At 38.0% G+C, this 20,336-nt stretch overlaps 1 protein-coding gene across 4 annotated transcripts; it reads right to left on the bottom strand.

Moving 5' to 3' along the window:
* Positions 1–490: 490 nt before the first annotated feature.
* Positions 491–9,596, bottom strand: spi1b (Spi-1 proto-oncogene b). Of its 4 annotated transcripts, none has more exons than XM_080438464.1 (5): positions 9,186–9,596; positions 8,644–8,734; positions 6,754–6,923; positions 3,016–3,166; positions 491–2,385 (listed from the first exon to the last, which is right to left on the bottom strand). In XM_080438464.1, exons 1-5 carry the CDS (start codon positions 9,225–9,227, stop codon positions 2,084–2,086), a joined length of 756 nt encoding a protein of 251 aa, XP_080294590.1. In that variant the 5' UTR covers positions 9,228–9,596; the 3' UTR covers positions 491–2,083. The 4 variants fall into 4 exon arrangements, with proteins under 4 accessions (XP_080294590.1, XP_080294591.1, XP_080294593.1 ...); XM_080438465.1 differs by having other exon boundaries at positions 491–2,382; XM_080438467.1 differs by having other exon boundaries at positions 491–2,382; positions 3,025–3,166.
* Between the last annotated feature and the right edge of the window lie 10,740 nt (positions 9,597–20,336).

Raw genomic sequence — 20,336 nt, 5'->3', positions numbered from 1 at the left:
CAACAGCAGCAACTCAATTTTTTCAACGTTTTTTACTATTATTAAATAAATACGTGCTATTTAACACCCTTTACGTCTATGTGTGGGTTTTGCAAATATTGAACCAATGAAAAGTATTAAAAAAGCGCTTCTGACTAAACCGCCTAACTCCATTGGATCCTCAAACTGTCGGACAAACCAGCCAACTCCAACTCGTGGAGTTAAGTGGTTTGATGGGAAAAATGCCTGTCTCCACATTAATGGTCAAAAACCTCCTAACTCCACTTGAGCTGGATTTGGGTAAAGTAATGATAATATAAGGATACATTCAAGTATCTGACAATGTATAAAGTCACCATACCAACTTTGATGAGGCAGTATTGTGTTGAAAAGTTAATATTTTGGATAGCTGGTTTCTGCCCGACAGCAGAGATATGTTCCTGCAGTACTATGATATAATTATGATGTCTGTCATCTCCATATCAGGGCAAAAACTTCAAACAGACAGAGATTTGTGGAATAAATTGTTATTATTTTTTATTAGTTTACATATTTCCATCACGACTTTGTCCATAAAAAAAAACATCATTAATCCTACCCTGTTAGTTACTGTATACAGTGCCAACAAATGTATAAAAAAAACAAAAGCAATGCCCACTTCTAGCTTTTAGATACAGACTGAAGAAAATTATAGTACAATAAAAGAAATAGTTATAAAGGCTGCTGTTTGTGCTGGTCCTAATACAATGTCATTCCTTTTTGTCTCCGTCACAGAGCTGTGTCAGCACCCGACAATATTTACACCCTAGTGGGCAGAGCTTTCATGGAACATAGATAGTGTGTGTGTGTGTGTGTGTGTGTGTGTGTGTGTGTGTGTGTGTGTGTGTGTGTGTGTGTGTGTGTGTGTGTGTGTGTGTGTGTGTGTGTGTGTGTGTGTGTGTGTGTGTGCGCGTGTGTGCGTGTGTGTGTGTGTGTGCGCGTGCGTGCATGAATGTGTAGGCATGCATGCGGGGCAGGTGGCCTTGTATTTTCTCAGTAAGCCTAGGTAGACTTCAGTGGACGGCCCCAGTGTTTATATGCAGTATCACCAGGTGACTGGCCACTTCCAAATAAAAACTGGGTGACTTGTCACTTCCATCTCAGGCCTCTATTGCTAAGTATAAAGGATTGCCCTGGGTTTGAGGAAATGTGTAAAACTGTGATGAGCCTGTGGAGTAAGAATAGTCTTCATAATACAACAATCATCAACAGTGGAAGCATTTGTTTAAAATTCTGTAAAAGATTTTGAAAAGAAAAATACAATGGTAACAACAAATGCTGGGATTGTTGTTATCTCTTAAAATAGATTTATGCTTCAGCAACAAAAACAATGTATTTTCAACAGGGAAAAAAACGTATCTGGAGTCACTATAAATATCTATCCTCGACCCATTAAAAGCTTTATTATATACATTTCTTAACGGCTACATTCAGAGTTTCATGACGTTGCTCCTTTTATTTATTTTATCCATGTAATTACACTGAAAAAACAGTGAAGGCAATTAGTTAGCTCACCTCAGTGCTATTTGTGCATTTAATGCTGGAGAGTTCAAGTTTCTTGTTGCTTTCAATATTGTGTGTCTCAATATATATCATATATAATGAAAATGAGAACTTAAGTTAGTCCAACACAGGAGAGTCCAGCAGTACGGGTAATGCCAATGCATATTGCAAATGAGATTTATGAGATGTCTGAGGCCATCTAGTGGTTATATGTCTTGCTATTCTGGAAGATTCTGTTGACAAAACATTTTTTCTTCTGTTCCATCTACTAATCAAGGTGTGGTGATGTCTTTGGGTTGAAACAAAAATAACTGACTATTCTCAAACTGGTAGCCTATGTGAAACGATGAGTCATTATAATGATGCTCAAATCATTATTACGCAGTAGTTCTGTGGAAATATAATGTGTAATGAAATGCATAATGGAATATTAGCCCACTTCTTAAAGGGACATACAGTGTCCTACCGCAGTTCAGTTGATTCAAATTCTGTTGCTATATATGCTATTTACAAGATCAACAACATGGATTAAACTGAAAATCATCCTGATACAGTATCTGCCTTACATGTATGGTTTTCTTCCCAGCACCTCACCGCTGAACTGGTACGTGAGCTTCTTCTTTATCTTCTTCACCTCTCCAGTTTTACCATAGTTGCGCAGAGCGCGGGCCATCTTCTGATAAGTCATTTTTTTGCGGTTGCCCTTTTGGACCCCCCACCGGTGTGCGAGAGCCTCTTTGTGTTTGGATGAGAACTGGAATATCCCCTTGTCTCGATCCACCCACCAGATACTATCCTTCATTTCACCATCTCTCAGTAGGTTCAGCAGGAACTGATACAGTCGGATCTTCTTTTTGTTGCCTGCTGGGGATTTTAAATAGGTTATTCATGTTAGTGTGGTTTCCATAGCCAGCCACATTATATGAGATTGTCACATTGTGGTGCCATAACAGCCCACTTTACATTTTCATCTTCAAGTTTTGAACTGTAAAATGTAGAATCAAAATGTATTTTCATCTGGATTGCTTGGATTATGATGCCTCTACCTGAATACAGTTGGCCATGCCCACGTCTATGGTGACGCTATAACAGCGCACTGTATATTTTGGCCTATTCGTTTTGAACTGTAAATCCTAGAATCAAAATATTTAGTTTTCCTGGATTCCTTGAATCATGACGCCCCATAGGCCACACCCTTTCATAGGCCACACCTGTTCATAATCTTACAGATGTTTTCCCCCCTAAATTTAGAGTAGCCAATTATGTATTACCGTCACTGCTGTTGTACCCTACTGGCTCACCTGCTAGTGAGGAGCCCCCACCGGGAGAGGGGCAACATTCGCCAACAATTGCAGATGTACAAGCTCACAACGTGTCACGTGACATGTTGTAACCTTGTAGATCGACATTTTTAGATTTGGTTTAGAGGGAAAAAGAGCGCACCAATTGCAGAGACAACCTTTGACCAGTTTCCTGGAAGGTTTAAGTGGTTACCTAGCTCACCAGCTGTGGCAGAATGAATGCGCTCTCTCAGACACTCTTCATCAGACACCTCCAGTGGGGGGCTTCGTCCTCCATGATCCTCATCATCGGAGCTTCGCTCCACCGGCGATTGGTGTGTGTAAATGGGTCGGAAAAATGGTACCTGGAACACATAAAGATTTGATTGTCATTACTCTGTTTGATGACACATCTTGTTGTGTCAGCTTGACACATGTTTACACCATGTTGTCTAAAAGCTGTCAGGAGGACAAACGTGTAAAACAGAATATGTGAGAAACTCAGCAATTTATAGGCAAGAATATCGCACAGGAATTCACAGCCTTTGACTGGGCTAATGAACAATAGACACTAACAGCCTAATGCCTGTCTGCCTGTTACACACAAACACGCACACAGGCGTGCGCGCGCGCGCGCACACACACACACACACACACACACACACACACACACACACACACACACACACACACACACACACACACACTCACACTCACACGCACACGCACACGCGCACACACACACACACACACACACACACACACACACACACACACACACACACACACACACACACGTGTATGTACCTAGTAGCAAATGTAATGTAATGTATGTAGGCTACTGTACTGTATGTATGTACTGTATGAATGACATGTTTTTATTTATTTCTTACTCTCAAAATAACGTTAAACAGCCACATTTGATGGCAATATAAAAGGTGGAGCATTCAGTGTTGCATTGAGGCCATTGAGAGAGCCTGTATCCATGTGGATAAATTAAATAATGCACATTGTTAATGTGCATTATAATCATCTCACTTGAGGTGACAAGTATCATGGGAACAACTGTGGTTGCATCATAACTATGCTCAGCTGGGCAACACTTCAACATATTTTACACAGATACAGTATAGAACCTGCTGAGAAAAACTTGTTTGAGCATTTGTGCATGTGCATGTGCATGTGCATGTGCATGTGCATGTGCATGTGCATGTGCATGTGCATGTGCATGTGCATGTGCATGTGCATGTGCATGTGCATGTGCATGTGCATGTGCATGTGCATGTGCATGTCTTGTTTATAAGATTGTTACTACCACTACAACCTAGTGAAATATTGTATAATTTGGCCAGCAAATAGTTTGCTGCCAAATTATTGTGCAGTATATTCTATTTGTATTAACATGGAAATGTTGACAGTCACTGGTAACAGGTAGGCTATCATATACACCAGGAAATACAACCACTTCATATGGCAGAAGAAAATGTAAGCGGACCAAATATCTCTATATATATTATATAAGTGTGAGAACTACTGATTTAGAAGGCTAAATGGGTTAAAGGAGTAGTTCACCCACATTTCTTTTGGATTGAAGTAAATTGAGGCCAAGATTCACAGCAGCAAAACTATATCAAAATGTGTGGTTATAAACTCAACAACGCTCACAGTATAATCCAAATTCTGTTTCGACTCGCAATATTTACCTTTCCAAAATATAGCAAGAAAAGAAGAAAATAAACTTTTAAAATGACTTTCGGGCTAAATCCCATGCATGAATGACACGGGCGTGCGGGTGCATGTGAATGAGCTCCCGTTGAACCCCACGGGCACACCTAAGAGCGTTCTTTGCATATCATGGTTCTTCGTATATCACGGTTCTCCGCTAGTGAATTGAAAAGTAAATTTTCTTCCAAAAAAAAGATATTTTGAAAGTAGCAACATACGACTAGATAGATAGAAGACACTTGGATTCACACTGTGAGCGTTGTTTTGGAGTTTATAACCATATTTTTATATAGTTTTGCTGCTGTTAATCTTGGCCTCAATTTACTTCAATTCATCAAGTATTTTCTTCGTTTTTGGATTCTCCATTCACCGTAAAGGAATGTTATACAAATCAAAATTCTCCTTGTAGTCAACTCATCACAGGGTGAGTGAATAATAGAAAAAATTGGTGGTGCACTTCTCCTTTAACTGTTTTGTTCTTTGTTTGTTGTTGTATTTCAATATTGCCACCTCAGGACCTTTTGCACAACACCCTGGAAGGGGGTCCCCCCTCTTTTTTTTTTTTACTTCCCAAAGTCTCTCTTTTTGTCCCATCAAGGGTTTTTTCTTGGGAGTTTTCCTTGCCCAGTTGCAGGTCAAAGATCAGTGCATGTAATTTGGTTTCCCTTAATAATCTTGTGTTATTGCTTTTGTCCAAGGGCCTTTCCATTAGATATTGAATTGTTACTGTTGATTCTTTTAAAGTATGTATTTCATTATCGTGTTTTCGTTCTGTTCTTTGATTAGATTTTTCTTTCTTTGTAAATCACGTTGTCTTGATAAGCTCTGTATAATTATTATTATTAATAATAGTAATAATCATTATTATTATTATTATTATTATTATTATTATTATTACCCTTATTATTATTATTATTACTGTATGTAGTTTCATCCAAACACCTTCATGTTGTTAGAAGACCAGCAAAAACAACTAAAGCAGGTGGTTAGGGTCAGAGAGAGAGAAGCCCTCAGCTAACAGCTGACAGTTTTTATTTGTATTTTATTTGATATTTGGTAATACTAATTATACATCTGATTTTTTCCCCCTTTTTTTCAAATAAAATTTGCAGAGAGGAAGTTTGCATGGATTGGAATATTTACTCTATTTTGTGGTTGGGGCCTTACTGGTTTGTGTATAACATGGGGATATACATTAAAGTTGGGATCCAACAGGTTCTCCATCATGTCAGGGGATGTGAGGTTGAGGTTGGAGTTGTGGGGAGACCGCGCACTCTGCAGTTCTGTGAAATAGCTCTTCGCAAGGTTTTCTAATTCTACCCGGTAGAATTCATCAGACAGTGGGGGGCTTCGTCCTCCATGCTCCTCGTCATCAGAGCTTCGCTGCACCGGCGATTGGTGTGGGGAATTGGGTCGGAAAAATGGCACCTTGAACACATTAAAATTTGATTGGCATTACTGTGTTTGGTGACGCATCCTGTGCTTTACACCAGCTTGACACATGTTTACACCATGTCGTCTAAGCTTTCAGGAGGACGTACATGTAAAACAGAACATGTCAAGGCAAGAATATCGCATATCACATTCTGTGACCAGGCTTATGACACTATGACACTTATAGACATCTGATGGGGGTTAGTGGGGGGGGGGGACGTATGAGGCAATGGGGGATTTCACATAGGAACTGCTTGGAAGATGGGGAGGTGTGGGGTGAGGGTTGTGGGGGGGAGGGGGGGGGGTTGGGTTGGGGGTATAGGGGGTATAGGGGGTTTTCACATAACAACTGCTTGGAAGATGGGGGTGTGGGTCCAAATACCCAAACTGCGATTTTTTACTAGTGTATATACAGTAACCTGCTACGAAAAAATTGTTGTGTGTGTGTGTGTGTGTGTGTGTGTGTGTGTGTGTGTGTGGGGGCGCATGCACGCGTTCCTAAGTGAATCTATTATTTGTAAGATTGTTGCTACCTCTACAAGTCCTAGAAGTCCCTGCAGCCAAAAAGCAAAAGCTGCTGGTTAGGGTCCGGAGAAAGAGAGGCCCACAACATTTCTCCCAGTAATGTTTAGCTATCTAGCTAAGCTAACAGCTGATATAAGAGTTTTTATTTAATTTATTTTAATTATTAATTATAAGTACAGTAGCCTAACAAAGAGGAAGTTTGTATGGATTGGAACATTAACTCATTAACTCATTAACTCTTGTTATATTTTGTGGTGGGGGGCCTTACTGGTTGCTGTATAACATGGGGATATACCCCAAGGTTGGGATCCAACAGGGTCTCCATGTCATGTCGCATGAGGTTGGGGTTGTGGAGAGACTGCACACTCTGCAGCTCTGTGAGTTCCGGGAGGTTTTCAAACTGGTGACCATGGTGATGGTGGTAGGACTCCCAATGATCTGAACAGAGGAGGACAGAAATGTTAGGCTTTTCATATAAATTCCATATTACTTGTCTTTTGTTTGACAGTGCAGTATGTGGTTCCAAATCTGAGCAATAATGAAGGCAGTTTATTAGAACACAGTTTGATACAAATGTCATGAGAAATTACAGAAAAACTACTTGAAATATTATTCTGTTACCGATTTTTAGCATGAAACATAAAAAAAAGAAAACACTAGCCAGCTGACTATTATTATTTCTAAGTGTGCTGAAACCAACTAAAGTGAAAATAATATTAGAGGATTCAGCCTGTAGCTCTTTCCTGTTTATGTCATTGTTAGTGTTGTTTTCTTCTAATGTCCTTGTTTCGATAGTTGCAGTGGTGTAAAGTAACTAAGTACATGTACTCAAGTACTGTACTTAAGTACAATTTTGTGGTATTTTTACTTTACTGGAGTATTTCCAATTTTCAGTACTTTTACTTCTACTCCACTACCTCTTAGAGGCAATTATTGTACTTTTACTCCACTACAATTATTTGAAAACTGTATTTACTAGTTACTTTGCAATTATCAATTATTACATTATAAAACACACATTAACCACTTTAGCCCTATTTTATCTAGTGTGATCTACAAGCTCACAACATTGTGACGACATTTACTTGTAACTAGTACTTCTACATTGCAGTATCAATACTTTTACTTAAGTAAAACATTTGAGTACTTTTTCCACCACTGGATAGTTGCCTTTGAGTACATTGGGAATTAATATGCATCCATCTAAATCACATAAAATCTTATGTTTTCTTCTAATTTGTCAAATGCTCTAATGCCCTGCTTCCACAAGATTCAAACCCTTTGAAAGAACTGAACACAAATGTCATAAATGCAACTAATGACATGTACTATAATGTACTCATTATATTGTACAATAAATGTGTATCATGGATTAAGCACATCAAGCTGGTGAATATGGCTATAAGATGTATATTTATTGTCCCTGTAGAAATAACCTGATTATAAAACAAAATCCTCTGTGTTAATTTATCCATTTGTAACTCAGAGAGTGTACAAATGTAACCAAATGGGTCCATTTGGTTACTTCTAGATACATTCTCAATGTTATTTAAAATAAAAAAAATATGATGAGTGCACTAGCTTTAAGATGACTTTCTTTTTCAATAAGGCGAATAAGATAACACACAAAAAAATCTTTTGCATTTTGGAAAAATAATATTCAAAGCAGTTGCTTACAAGAGAAAGTAAAGAACCGCTCCTGTATTAACAAAACCCCAAGGGGCGAAAGTTGTTCTATGTCTGTAGTTTTAGCGGCAGACAGAAATGGCATCTGTTTCCTGTGCTCCATACAACACTAGTGTGGTAGAATCCAGCTGCACCTACAGTACACTACATACTGTTTCTGTACAATTTACAGTACAGAAAGCTACAGCATTATCACATAATACAAATGTCTTTTAATCTTTTTACTAAATTATTCATTGAGTGTTCGTATAAATAATGTCAGCCTATAAATGAGTTGATTACTGAGGTATTATTGAGGTAAGTTTATTTTCCTTGTCTGTCCACAATACACTGGTTTCTTTTTGCATTGGTATATCATTGGAATAACTAGGGACTATAATTCAAAACAGCACATGGTGTTTTAAATTAGAGCTGGTCAAACAGATACATGTATTTTAACGATTAGCAACATGTTGAATATAGTGAATCTCACCTGACTGAATATCTCCATCGAGCACATATGGATTATATGAATATTCTACTTGCTGTCTGTAGATTTCATTCTCATACATTTCTTCTGTTGGCTGCAAGGGAAAATAAGAATGTAACATTTATGCGTCATCTTTTATGACATCAAACAGTATAATTAGTAAAGATTAGACTATACCTGCTGTTAATAATGTTTATATTGTTTATCATTCAACTGTGCTGATCTGCACTTTTTGGACATGATAATGCCAAAATAAACATATTTTTGTCACCATTGACATACAGTAAAATACATATAGGGTTAGTCATGTATTCAATTCTTATGGATTATTGTATAAAGCCAAATTATTGAAATGGACAAGATCATCACAAATAATCATTTGAAATTCATTATTTGATCATTTTACTGCTTAAATGTATAGCTTTTAATGTCTAACCATAGACATTGTAATTACTACAGTAGTGGCCAAAATAGTTGATTTAACCCTAGATTACTGGACCGTGCTAGAAAACATTTGAGAAAATAAACCAATTTGTTGTACTCACAGGCGAGATGAGGTAGCTCTCCATTCTGTATGGATGCAACATGGAGGATTCTTCTCCGGCCAACCGACTCTCAACCGACTCTCCGGCCAACCGACTCTGTTTGCTTGCAGTAAGTAGTCTCTCACAATCTTTCAAAACTTCTGCGGCACCATTGCACAATGTTTCAAAATTTCCTCTCGCTCAATGAAACCCCCAAAAATGTATTTCCCTTTATCCCTTTATAAGTATATACGTACTAAGTCTCACTATTCTATGGGGCCTTCTGTTGTATCTCAAAAGGCTGAAATAAATAAACCCTATCTGTTTGACTGTTAAAATAGGAACTTTTGACTTCTGTAAATCTGTGTGGTTGGGAGCACCAGAGTGTGTCTGGCAAAGGTTCCTGGCTATCAATGACTTGACAAGAGGTGACTTTATTCACTCACTTGTTGGGGCTAGTGTTGTCCCCTCCCTCAGCAGCCAATCACCATGAAGTGTCTTCATGGTCAAACAGGGCTTGAAACAAAAGAGATATATCTAAACATCAACATAATGTTACTCAATTATGTTTCAACATTTTACTTTGGTGAAAGCACTCCACATGCTTTACACCAAACACATTAACATGATATAGGTGTTGCTAAGTTTGTTGGGGCCCAAATTCAATAGCACATTATCTGTTCAGTTTATTTTATTTTATTTGTACAAAATATATGAATCTCAATTTCACACACGCACACACATACACACTAAGTTACATGTTAATTATACTATAGGTGTGTTAGGCCTTATTTGCATCTGACTTGTAAATATTCCGATATCAAAAAGTTACTTGCAATGTAATGTCACGTTTTGCAAGTATGCTTTTCAACCACAACAATGTGACTCGTGACCACACATGATGGGAACATTTCCTACAACTTTACCAGGAGAGTGCTAATTCCATTGAATTTCTCTCACTCGCACACGCACGCACACACACACACACACACACACACACACACACACACACACACACACACACACACACACACACACACACACACACACACACACACACACACACACACACACACACACACACACACACACACACACACACACAGAGACAGACAGACAGACAGACAGACAGACAGACAGACAGACAGACAGACAGACAGACAGACAGACAGAGTTATAAGATTAGATGAAGACGTGTTTTGTAACCCTACAGATGGAGATTATGACTATCAGGGAGAGGAGGAAGCGAAACAATTCCCAAGGGAAATACAGTCCTACTGCACCAAACTGATAATGTTAACGATAGGCATCTAAGGTTTCATCTATTATTATTCATGACACTTTGTTTTCTGTTTAATGCAAACATTTTGCTTATTTCTGACATCACTATTATGCTGTGCGCTATGCACTGGACTACACAATGAATCATTGAGCAATCAATATATTTTATATGAGCACCCAGGAAGGAATGCTGATATTACTGGTCAGCTACATATGTACAAGGTTCAGGCCCTTTTACTTGATTTGTATATAAATACCTCAAATGCATAAATTATTTCAGGGGTAAAAAATTGATATTTTTGCAGTAATATTCATTATCAGTCAGTAAAATGAAATATATATCAAAGTATGTATTATACGTATATTACTGTAATACAAAGTGAGAAGGCTTTCCTTTGTTTGCCCATCATAATTTGTCATGCTAGTTTTGTTCATTCTAATTCTAAAAAGTTATAATATGTGTCCTGTTAGTTTGATTTCCTGTTTAACTGATGTGATACCATAATTGTCATTGTCCCTGTCTGAGGAGCTGCTAAACCACACAAACTGTGGCCTACCCTAGCTGGCCCCCACACTAATCACAGCTGTCTACCAAAACTGATGACATTTAGCATTTTCAAAATATATTAATACACAGCGAGCGTTACAGCTTGCCCAGCATTATTTTAACCACAGTTATTTCCAGTGTCAAACGCCATTTTGTAGATTATTTAACATGCACATGTTGTGCATGTTAATCTAAAACACAACGTTTTTTGCAATGCTTTGCAACTTTGCAATGCATACGGCACAGACATACTGTAGGCCTATATATGGTCTATTTAAAGGTAAATCCTATCTAGCACTCCAATTTGAAGGTATAGAATCATAATTTATAAATTAAGGCATACAGTATGTGAGTATATGTTGCAGGTGACAAAGTGATCATGATATTGTCTATTAATTGCACCTGATTCAACATTAGCTGCTGATGATGTGGTTCTCAAAGTGGGGTCCATTGACCCCAGGGATCCGGACGGTTACAGGGGGTTCACATCATAATGAGGAACAGTTTAATTCCACTATTATTTCACTGGTTAATCTAATGAGAGAATGTTTAAGAATGACTTTTCAGATCATACAGGTTTCACTCTTCCACCTACAGTATAGAATGATACTAAATCTAAGTCTAACAACAAAAATATTCTTTTATGGCTTCATCCCTGGCACATGCTCTTCAGGCCAGTCCACACCAATGATTTGCAACTCCTTGCAACATGCAACTCCTTGCAACTACTTGCAACTACTTGCAACCATAATGGCAGTTGCAAGGAGTTGCATTGGTGTGGAGTGGACTGGCCTTAAAACGGTTCTGTTGCAAGGAGTTGCATTGTTGTGGACTGGCCAGTTCAAATGTATATCAATTTGGGGGAGTCACATGAAAAATACTTTCAAATGGATGCAATGTTGAGCATGTCATTCTAGTATATTTTTCAAGAAATATCAAAATCTTTCAAACATTTTCAGACATTTTGAAAACAGCTGATCGCAACCCCTCCCTCCTTTGTGCTGGTAGCCCTGAGGCTATACAATTGACTGTTCCTTGCTGTTCTAACATAAGCATTATTATTATTATTTTTTAAACTGGTTTGCATCCCAAAAATCGTATACATGAATATGCAAAACATTGCTTTTGTTACACTATCTGACATGCTTACTATGCGTTCTCTTATTATTTATTTTGTCCTGCACTATTAAAGCACTGCTGAAATTGCATAGTGTAATATATTTGGTTCATTATTGATAGTGTTTATTTGAGTGTGATGTATTTTACCCTGCTGTATCTACAATAGGCTACTTTTCTTGCCCTGCAACTTAACGGCTGTGCTGCCTTTGGCAACTGAATAAAGGTCTTATCGTATCTTATCTTATCTTTCCTAGTGTGCTGTCTGCTGATCCCTTTCGTTATCTTTTGTGTCGTTATCAGTACAATATGTTAGTATTAGTATCTTAATGCTACCCATAGCTGTATCTCTTTTATCTATCTATCGATCTTATCTCTCTAAATGTAAATGGTAGTCCAGTTACAACACCCCAATGCAATCCATTTCTTTATTTTAATTGTTTTTTTCTAATACTATATTTGCAACCTTTTTAAACACATTAGTGTCATTCTTACAACCCTCAGTCATGTTATATCAATGGTCTGTGTGTGTGTGCACGTGTGGGCACGTGTTAGGAGAGAAAGACTCCCATTGCACCATTGAGACCTTCAGCTTCCAAAAATCTAAAACAGTGACTGCATTGTGTTCAAACCCTGGGCCTTGAGAAACTCATGAGAAAACTTTCACTTCTCTTTAAATGAATGGTTGAATAGAGAAAACTTTAACACAGTTTGAATATAGGATAAAGTGAAAGTACAAACAAAAAGCATCAAATGTAATGTAGTCACACATGGATATCACATAATTGCAAATTCATATTGTAAAGATAGTATGCAACAAGAATGCAACACACATCAGTGTTAGTTTAATTCTGAAAATGTAAACATGGACCAGTCCATTTTTACACTGAGAAATGAATTAAGGCTTTTGCTCTGTATCTTATCGGCTCTGGATTTATACTTAGATCAGCAATGTTGTCTTTCTTTTTAACACATTTATAAGACCTTTGAGATGCCATGATGTTGTACATAATGTTTTAGGCTTAGAGGCTTATCAATTCCACACGCATGCATGCACACAGACAATGACCAGCTATTAAAAAAAGGGGAACCAGGAAATTCTCTTTTAGATTCAGTTCTTTTTTTTCTGTTGCTTTTAAATGACTCCATTTGTGTGCCTTCATATTCAGGGTGATCCAAAAGAGTGTTTTGCCTGTATTTATTTGATTTTTAAATCAGTTCCTTGACTTTAACTGCATTTGACTGTAATTTGTATCAACACGCCTTACAGGAATATAGGCCTACATTTTCCTGATACTGTATATTGACAGAGTAAACAAATGAAATATGCAATAAATACTGTACACATTGAGTGTGCGTATAGTAGCCTATATGTGTACTGTACTAGTGAGTCATGAAAATTAAGTAGTCGCCTTTGAGTTGGACCTTAATCACAATTCTTTGTGTCTCTTTAAGAGAATCCATTGAATGTTTCTATGTTACAAGCTTTTGTCCAATCCAAATCATGCGTTCAGTAGGCTATTGCTGTTGATAAATGCTTTACCATCTAAGCTATATATTCCTAATATAAATGAGCTAAATCTCTGCATATGTGCATGTGTGCATGCATGCGTGTGAGTGTATCTGTCCTTCGCGCATCTCGAGAATCATCCGATCGGTCGACTTTAAACTCATCATGTGCGTATCACAGAGGAGGACCGAAGAGAGTGCGGTGCCCTGCGTGGAGTTGGTCGGATTGATGGTTGCCCAGACCCGCCAATCTGACTCCATTGTCCCTTTTATGCCAATATATGGAGATCCCTGATGTCATCATTATATGCCCATATATGGGTATTTGACGGGGTCTGAGTCATAGTGACGGGCCGCCGGCTGGCCTCTATATATGGTTATGTCTGAGTCTGCATCGTTCCTGAAAGATTTACTGATATTCATGAAAGCTTCTGGGAATGATTAGTAGGCTCAGGCTGGCTCAAAGAGATGAGTGACTTTTGGGTCAAAAAGGTGAAAGATCAAGGTCACACACAAGGTTATGGTTAATATTACATAATCAGTTATATTCCAGGAATGGAGAGATGAAGAACAAGAGATGTTGGTGTAGGGACATTATGCATCGCCATGTGCTTTATTTATTCATTCAAACTTGTTTACATCACTATTAGAGAACACATGAATATGCAAAACATTGCTTTTTCTATTCGTGCTTCCTCCTCATATCTCATAAAACAAAAATATTGGAGGTACTGAACACACTCCCAGGTCAATGGTAAATCACATAGTAAACATGGTAAATCTTAAAAAACAAAAACAAACTTTTATTTTAGTTTTAGTCCATTTAGTTTTACATTGAATTCATATGAAACATATGCCCTATCTTATTCGCATACGGTATGTATTTTTCCTCAGTTTCATTTCTCAATGTTCCTCCTTTTTCTTTTACTTGTTACTTTAATTTCTTTTTAGTATATGTTAATGCCAACTAACATGGAGTTTAAAAGGAGTAAACATAACGGAAGTGATATATTTATTTTCACTTATGCTGAAGGTTCTACCCTGTAGCAGCAATGACTTGCTTGTGCGCATTACGGTTTTGTCTGACCATAGGGTGTGACTGAGCACTTCACAGTTTCTATGTCTAAATGCAGTCAAAAGATGCATATCTCTGATTGCTAAAACCCAACTCTTGCAAACCGTTGCACTGACACCTCTTACTTCACAGCTTTTGGTAGCAATAAGGCCTTCTGTTTGGAGGTGTCATATTGCTCTCATGACTATATTTGTATGTGTATGTATATGTATATGTATTTTAGAAAGCCGACAAACCACTTTTGTTTGGGCTAAAAATAATTATTACTTGAAACTATGTTCATGAAATATTCACTTTATGGGACAAGTTATGTTCTCTTAGCTTTGACTTTATAAATGATAGTTAACAACTTGAGTTGGTTCTCTACTTTCCGCCGCTTTTTTCTCCGATCTATCCCAATTCTCTTCAGCAAAAATAGCCTATCTACAAGCTCACAACACGTCGCAACACGACACGTTGTGAGCTTAGGCCCTTTGCCTTGGAGATCTGCTATTTTTGGCTAATGTTACCCCAGAATATGGATACCGGGGGTTCAAGTGGTTAAATTGAGTTTTGGTAGTTGATTTATGTTGTAACGCAGTTGTTTATTTGCTGACATGCACAAGTGGAATGTCCCCGTCTTGTGTCTCAGACGCCCCACTGGGTCACGAGATTGCACCCACACAACCTGTGAGAGGGGAATGACACGCATGACCACTGACTGTGGAAAACAGGATACAGAGTACGTCGCAACAGGAAATGTTGCACTCATCCTCTGCAGAACATCAGTTTGACCAGAATGACTGCAGGTTGATGTCCTCACCGTCTCCTTTGTCAGTATTTTATCTTTCGTAATCATCTTCGGTTCAACCATTCTTTTAAAGGCACTTGAGAAATACGGGAGAAAATGTTGCTTTTCAACAAGAGCCCCGCAGCCGTCATTTCTAAATATACTTTGAACAGTGTAAAATTCGCCATGCTGGCACACACCAAAAACAATTTAGTTTGGTTGAAGCTGTTCAGTACAAAAACAAAATTAAACATCTATACCAGACCCAAGATATAAAATATGCTGTACATCATGTAGATCCATCAAGTTTTTTTTTTTTTTATTGTCTCCATCAAGCAATTTAAATGCCAATGCCACTTCAAAAAGGGGAAAAAACATTCAACGCTGATACAATCTGTTTAGGCTTATTACTCGCAAATTAAATTAAAATCCTGTAAACTTCAATTTCATCTATTTTCATGATTTTAATATTTCCATGTGAAAAGAATAAAATGGATGCATTAAATTGCAATTGTTTTGTTTGTCATTTGATAAATGATACAGTATGTATGTATATATATATATATATATATATATATATATATATATATATATATATATATATATATATATATATATATATATATATATATATATATATATATATATATATTATCACACTTCATATCAAAGCATGAGCTAACCCAGATTTAAAAATAAGTGTCTCAATTTAGCAAAACCATGATCAAGAAATCTTAGCTTTAGATGGCTTATTTCAAGTATGCTGTAAGTTTACACTTCCATTCATCATCAATGCTAATCATCAATGTTGTGGCATATCAATCTTGATATAAAGGATGCTTGTATAAGGAAAGTCAGGAAACGCCCCCATTCTCGTTCATAAAACAAATTTGCCTCAGTCTTACCGTTGCCTGTGTAGCATCCAATAGCCTGTGCATTGTTCTGATTTGATTTCTACAGATGTCCAGAAGAGAGCTGTTGCTAGTGGAACCAAATTGCCAAAGATGGCTAAAAAATGAGGGCTTTCTATATATCACTGAATTAACAGGGGAACTAAAAACTTCCTTAATTCGACCAATTTAGGTTGGTACCATAAGGGCTTTCTTCTTCTCCTTATTCTTCTTCTCCTTCTTCTTGTTCTCCTTCTTCTCCTTCTTCTTTTCCTTTTCCTTAATAAAACAATAAGATCAGAAATGCTTTCTATAACTTAAAAAAGTGACCCCACTGTATGTGGGTTAGTATGTATGTGGTATGTAGTTAATTCATAATAACTGGTTATCTTTGGAGTCTAAGGTCTGAGATGTATACTGTTTCTAAGGTATACAGTAAATGGTATTTTTAGTATTATTTTATTATAGGCCCAAGGCTGCAACAGTACATTTCCTGTGTATTCATATTTGCTAAATCCAAGCTTTCAATTAGTTTTTCAACAGTTTCATAGCAGTGACGCTCGACGACCAACCTTATGCAGAAGCTAAGAGTGTTAAAGGTCTGTACTGTCTATTTACAGCTTCAGCCATTTTCAGACCATTTTCTGTAAATGGCTTTTTTTCAGATTTTGCTCAGTAGGGAGCATGCTCTTCTTTGCACTAAAGAGATCAATCCATGCTTGAATGGCAATGCTCACTGCTTCAAATGTTTCTCTGTAAAAGAAATGTAATAAAAAACTATACAAACATATTAGGAATAGTTTGTGTGGACAGTCAACAGATAAGGCCGTTGTTTCCTTCCTGTCAGTCACCAGAGGTTTCAGTGGCCATCATCTCTTTCACAATGTCATAGAGCGGCCCCCTGACATGCATGCTAGGGAATATCCAGGCCTCTCACTTCTTATTCCTCATTCCTCATTTTCTCTAATACGACTCCGGGCTCCACAAGATTGACTATCAGACAAGGCTGAGGGTATAAATAGATAATGGTGAATCACAAGCACATTGACACTGACACACAGACACACACACACACACACACACACACACACACACACACACACATGCACACGCGCACTCACTCACACACGCACGCGCGCACACATGCACACATGCACGCACACATACATACGCACACTCACAGTACACACGCGCGCGCACACACACACACACACACACACACACACACACACACACACACACACACACACACACACACACACACACACACACACACACACACACACACACACACACACACACACACACACACACACACACACACACACACACACTTTTGGCCCTTACCCTAGCAACCAGCAAAGTTCCTCATTTGAGGTGTGTTGCTCAAGTCAGACAGGGATGACTCAGAGCATGGACATCATGTTCACCATGTTCTCTGTTATCTTCACATCTCACTCACAAACAACCCTGTCACTGCCACAAAGTATTATCATCTTTTAAAATTGGATTGCTTAACAAACGTTCCACGGTTTAAGTACAGTATCTTTCCATGGTGTGACATGTCATTTTTACTTTGAGTTAGAACCTTTTCTTTTATCTAAATTATTATTGGTGCATTTGAAGCCATTTTGTGATATTCACTGTTAACATGGGCTTATTTCTAAAACACATTCCAAAACCACCTGAAATGTTCTTTAAACATTGTTGTTCCATTGTTTTGAATCTACAGCTAAATAGTGAAAGCTTCAGGTCAGGCTGGATTGCTGTTATGCTGAGTATAACGTTTGAATCAATTGTTACCCCTACATTTACATAAAATAGAAATATAAGGCTATACAAAGGTAAATACACAAAGCAGTGGGTGGCAGAATAAATTGCCTGCATGCTATGCTGATATTCAGAGAGCATTTCTAGATTTCTATCAGGCCATATTGTAAGCTACTGTAGGCTACCACAATCACATCTCTAGCATACAGTAGCCTACACCACCTGGTGGTCAGGCAAAACAATCAAAAGACATGATAGGGGGACCTGAAGCCAAGTACTGTAAGCCTACTCGATGTAACATTTTCAACTTCAGTACTACAGTACATTCAATACAAACCAAAATCCAAACTCAGCATAGTTTAGTGTAGATGTTAGTCAACTTCATGATTTTGCAGTGTTCAGTGGTCAGTACATTTCCAGTATGTAAACTCAGAAAGCAGTAGATTATAATATAATCTATAATAACATCAGCATATTATGCTGATGTTGAAGGGACAGAAAGGTCCTTGGTTCTGGTGACTCACCCTGCCCTCCTATTGCGTGAGGGGGCCGTGTTTTTCCGATTAATTAATAATTAATCCTTTATTTTATTTAGTTTTTTTATTGTATTTTATTATTTTCATTTTCAAAAAATATATATAAAAAATAAATGAAAAAAGTAATTGAAAAAACATGGCCCCCTCACATATTAGGGGGGCGGTATGAGTCACCAGAACCAAGGACAGGTGTTTTTGATGAATCTAACATGGTTAAAATGGAGTTTGAAGTTACAATGGGTTTGTATAGGAAGGGGGCGTGTCTGATAAAATGAATATCAAATATCTAAATACTGAATCGAGCAACTTAAAAACTGTCTGGGGGTTCACAAAAGCCTGAGTAGACGATAAAATGACCAAAAGTTTTTTTTTAAGTGAAATATCCCTTTAAAGCATACTGTATCGACTGACTTTCCATAGATGTCGAATGACTTTCCATAGATTGAAATGTGTTGTAATTGTATTGTTCGATTCTCTTCATTATCTCCGCCAGGCCAAAATGGCTGGGGGTAGGGATTATGTTTTCGCTCCTGAGTCCGTCCGTCTGTCTCTAAGCAGCTAATTTTGGGCACCACTGGACCGATATAGCATGATCGCTGTAGGCCAAAAAAGAACCTCCACCCCAAATTGTTCAAATCAGCGCCTCATGATGACACATTGAAGGGACCTCTAATCAATGCAGAGCCAAAGTGATTTCACTTACACCCATAGGGGGCGCCATATATGCTACAAATGTCACTATTTGTTGACAAAACTTCAGTTTCGAGTCTTGTGAGTCATGTGACAATGACCATCAAACAGAGTTTTGATACTCCATATTGTTTGGCTGTAATCGCCTTCACAAACGTGGACGCAAGGCCGATTTCTTACCAAAAATGCCATATGTCATGAATCTATAGAGCACACTTTTCTGTCGAACAAAATAGTTTTCCTCGTGTCCTGCAGCTTGACTGAGAGCACAACTGACACACAGTCCTGGGTACAGGGCTGCCAACCCTCCTTGGTTCTGCAGTAGTTTGTTTCCTTGACACATCTCCTTGAGGACTCCTTGATTGTCATTTTATTAATAATAATAATAATAATAATAATAATAATAATAAACTCCTTGATTCTCACAGTCGGATGGATGTTGGCAGGCCTGTGGGTATAGTAGGCAACCAAGCCTGGAATAGGTATACAATAGGCCTAGGTTAAGACTATTTAATTCATTTTCGAATTGCATGGCCTCCTGAAGGTGTTTCTAGGGCAGTTTTGAAAGTGAGTAGGGTTTTACACTCCTTTACGCTTTTTGGTAGGGCATTCCACATCTTTGTTGAATAGCATGAGAACGAGCCAAATCTGGGTTGAACATGATCCGTGGAGCTGCCTCTGGTGTTATGATCGTGGACTTCATTTACGTTTTGGAAGTATTTTGACAGGGGGATCCCAATGTTGTGGCGTATCTTGTAGACCAGGCCCATTAAAGTTGCTGTACTCTGTCCTCAACCCTAAGCCATCCAATCCTAGCAAAGTGAGCAGGGGTCTAAATGGCTGTAAAGTTGTTTGTGATTTTTATAGGAGAAGCACCAAGCACGCATAGGAGACGCACCAAGAAGATGCACACAAAATAATAAACAACACATATAAAAACCGAATAAAACCTTCCTGGAAGCAGGAACCATGACTGGGGCGGGATTTCC

This window comes from Gymnoscopelus braueri (genome assembly GCF_963280865.1).
Source record: "Gymnoscopelus braueri genome assembly, chromosome: 1".
NCBI classification, from domain to species: Eukaryota; Metazoa; Chordata; class Actinopteri; order Myctophiformes; family Myctophidae; genus Gymnoscopelus; species Gymnoscopelus braueri.
The sequence above is the reverse complement of the archived record's forward strand: the minus strand, read 5'-3'. Positions and strand labels throughout refer to the sequence as shown.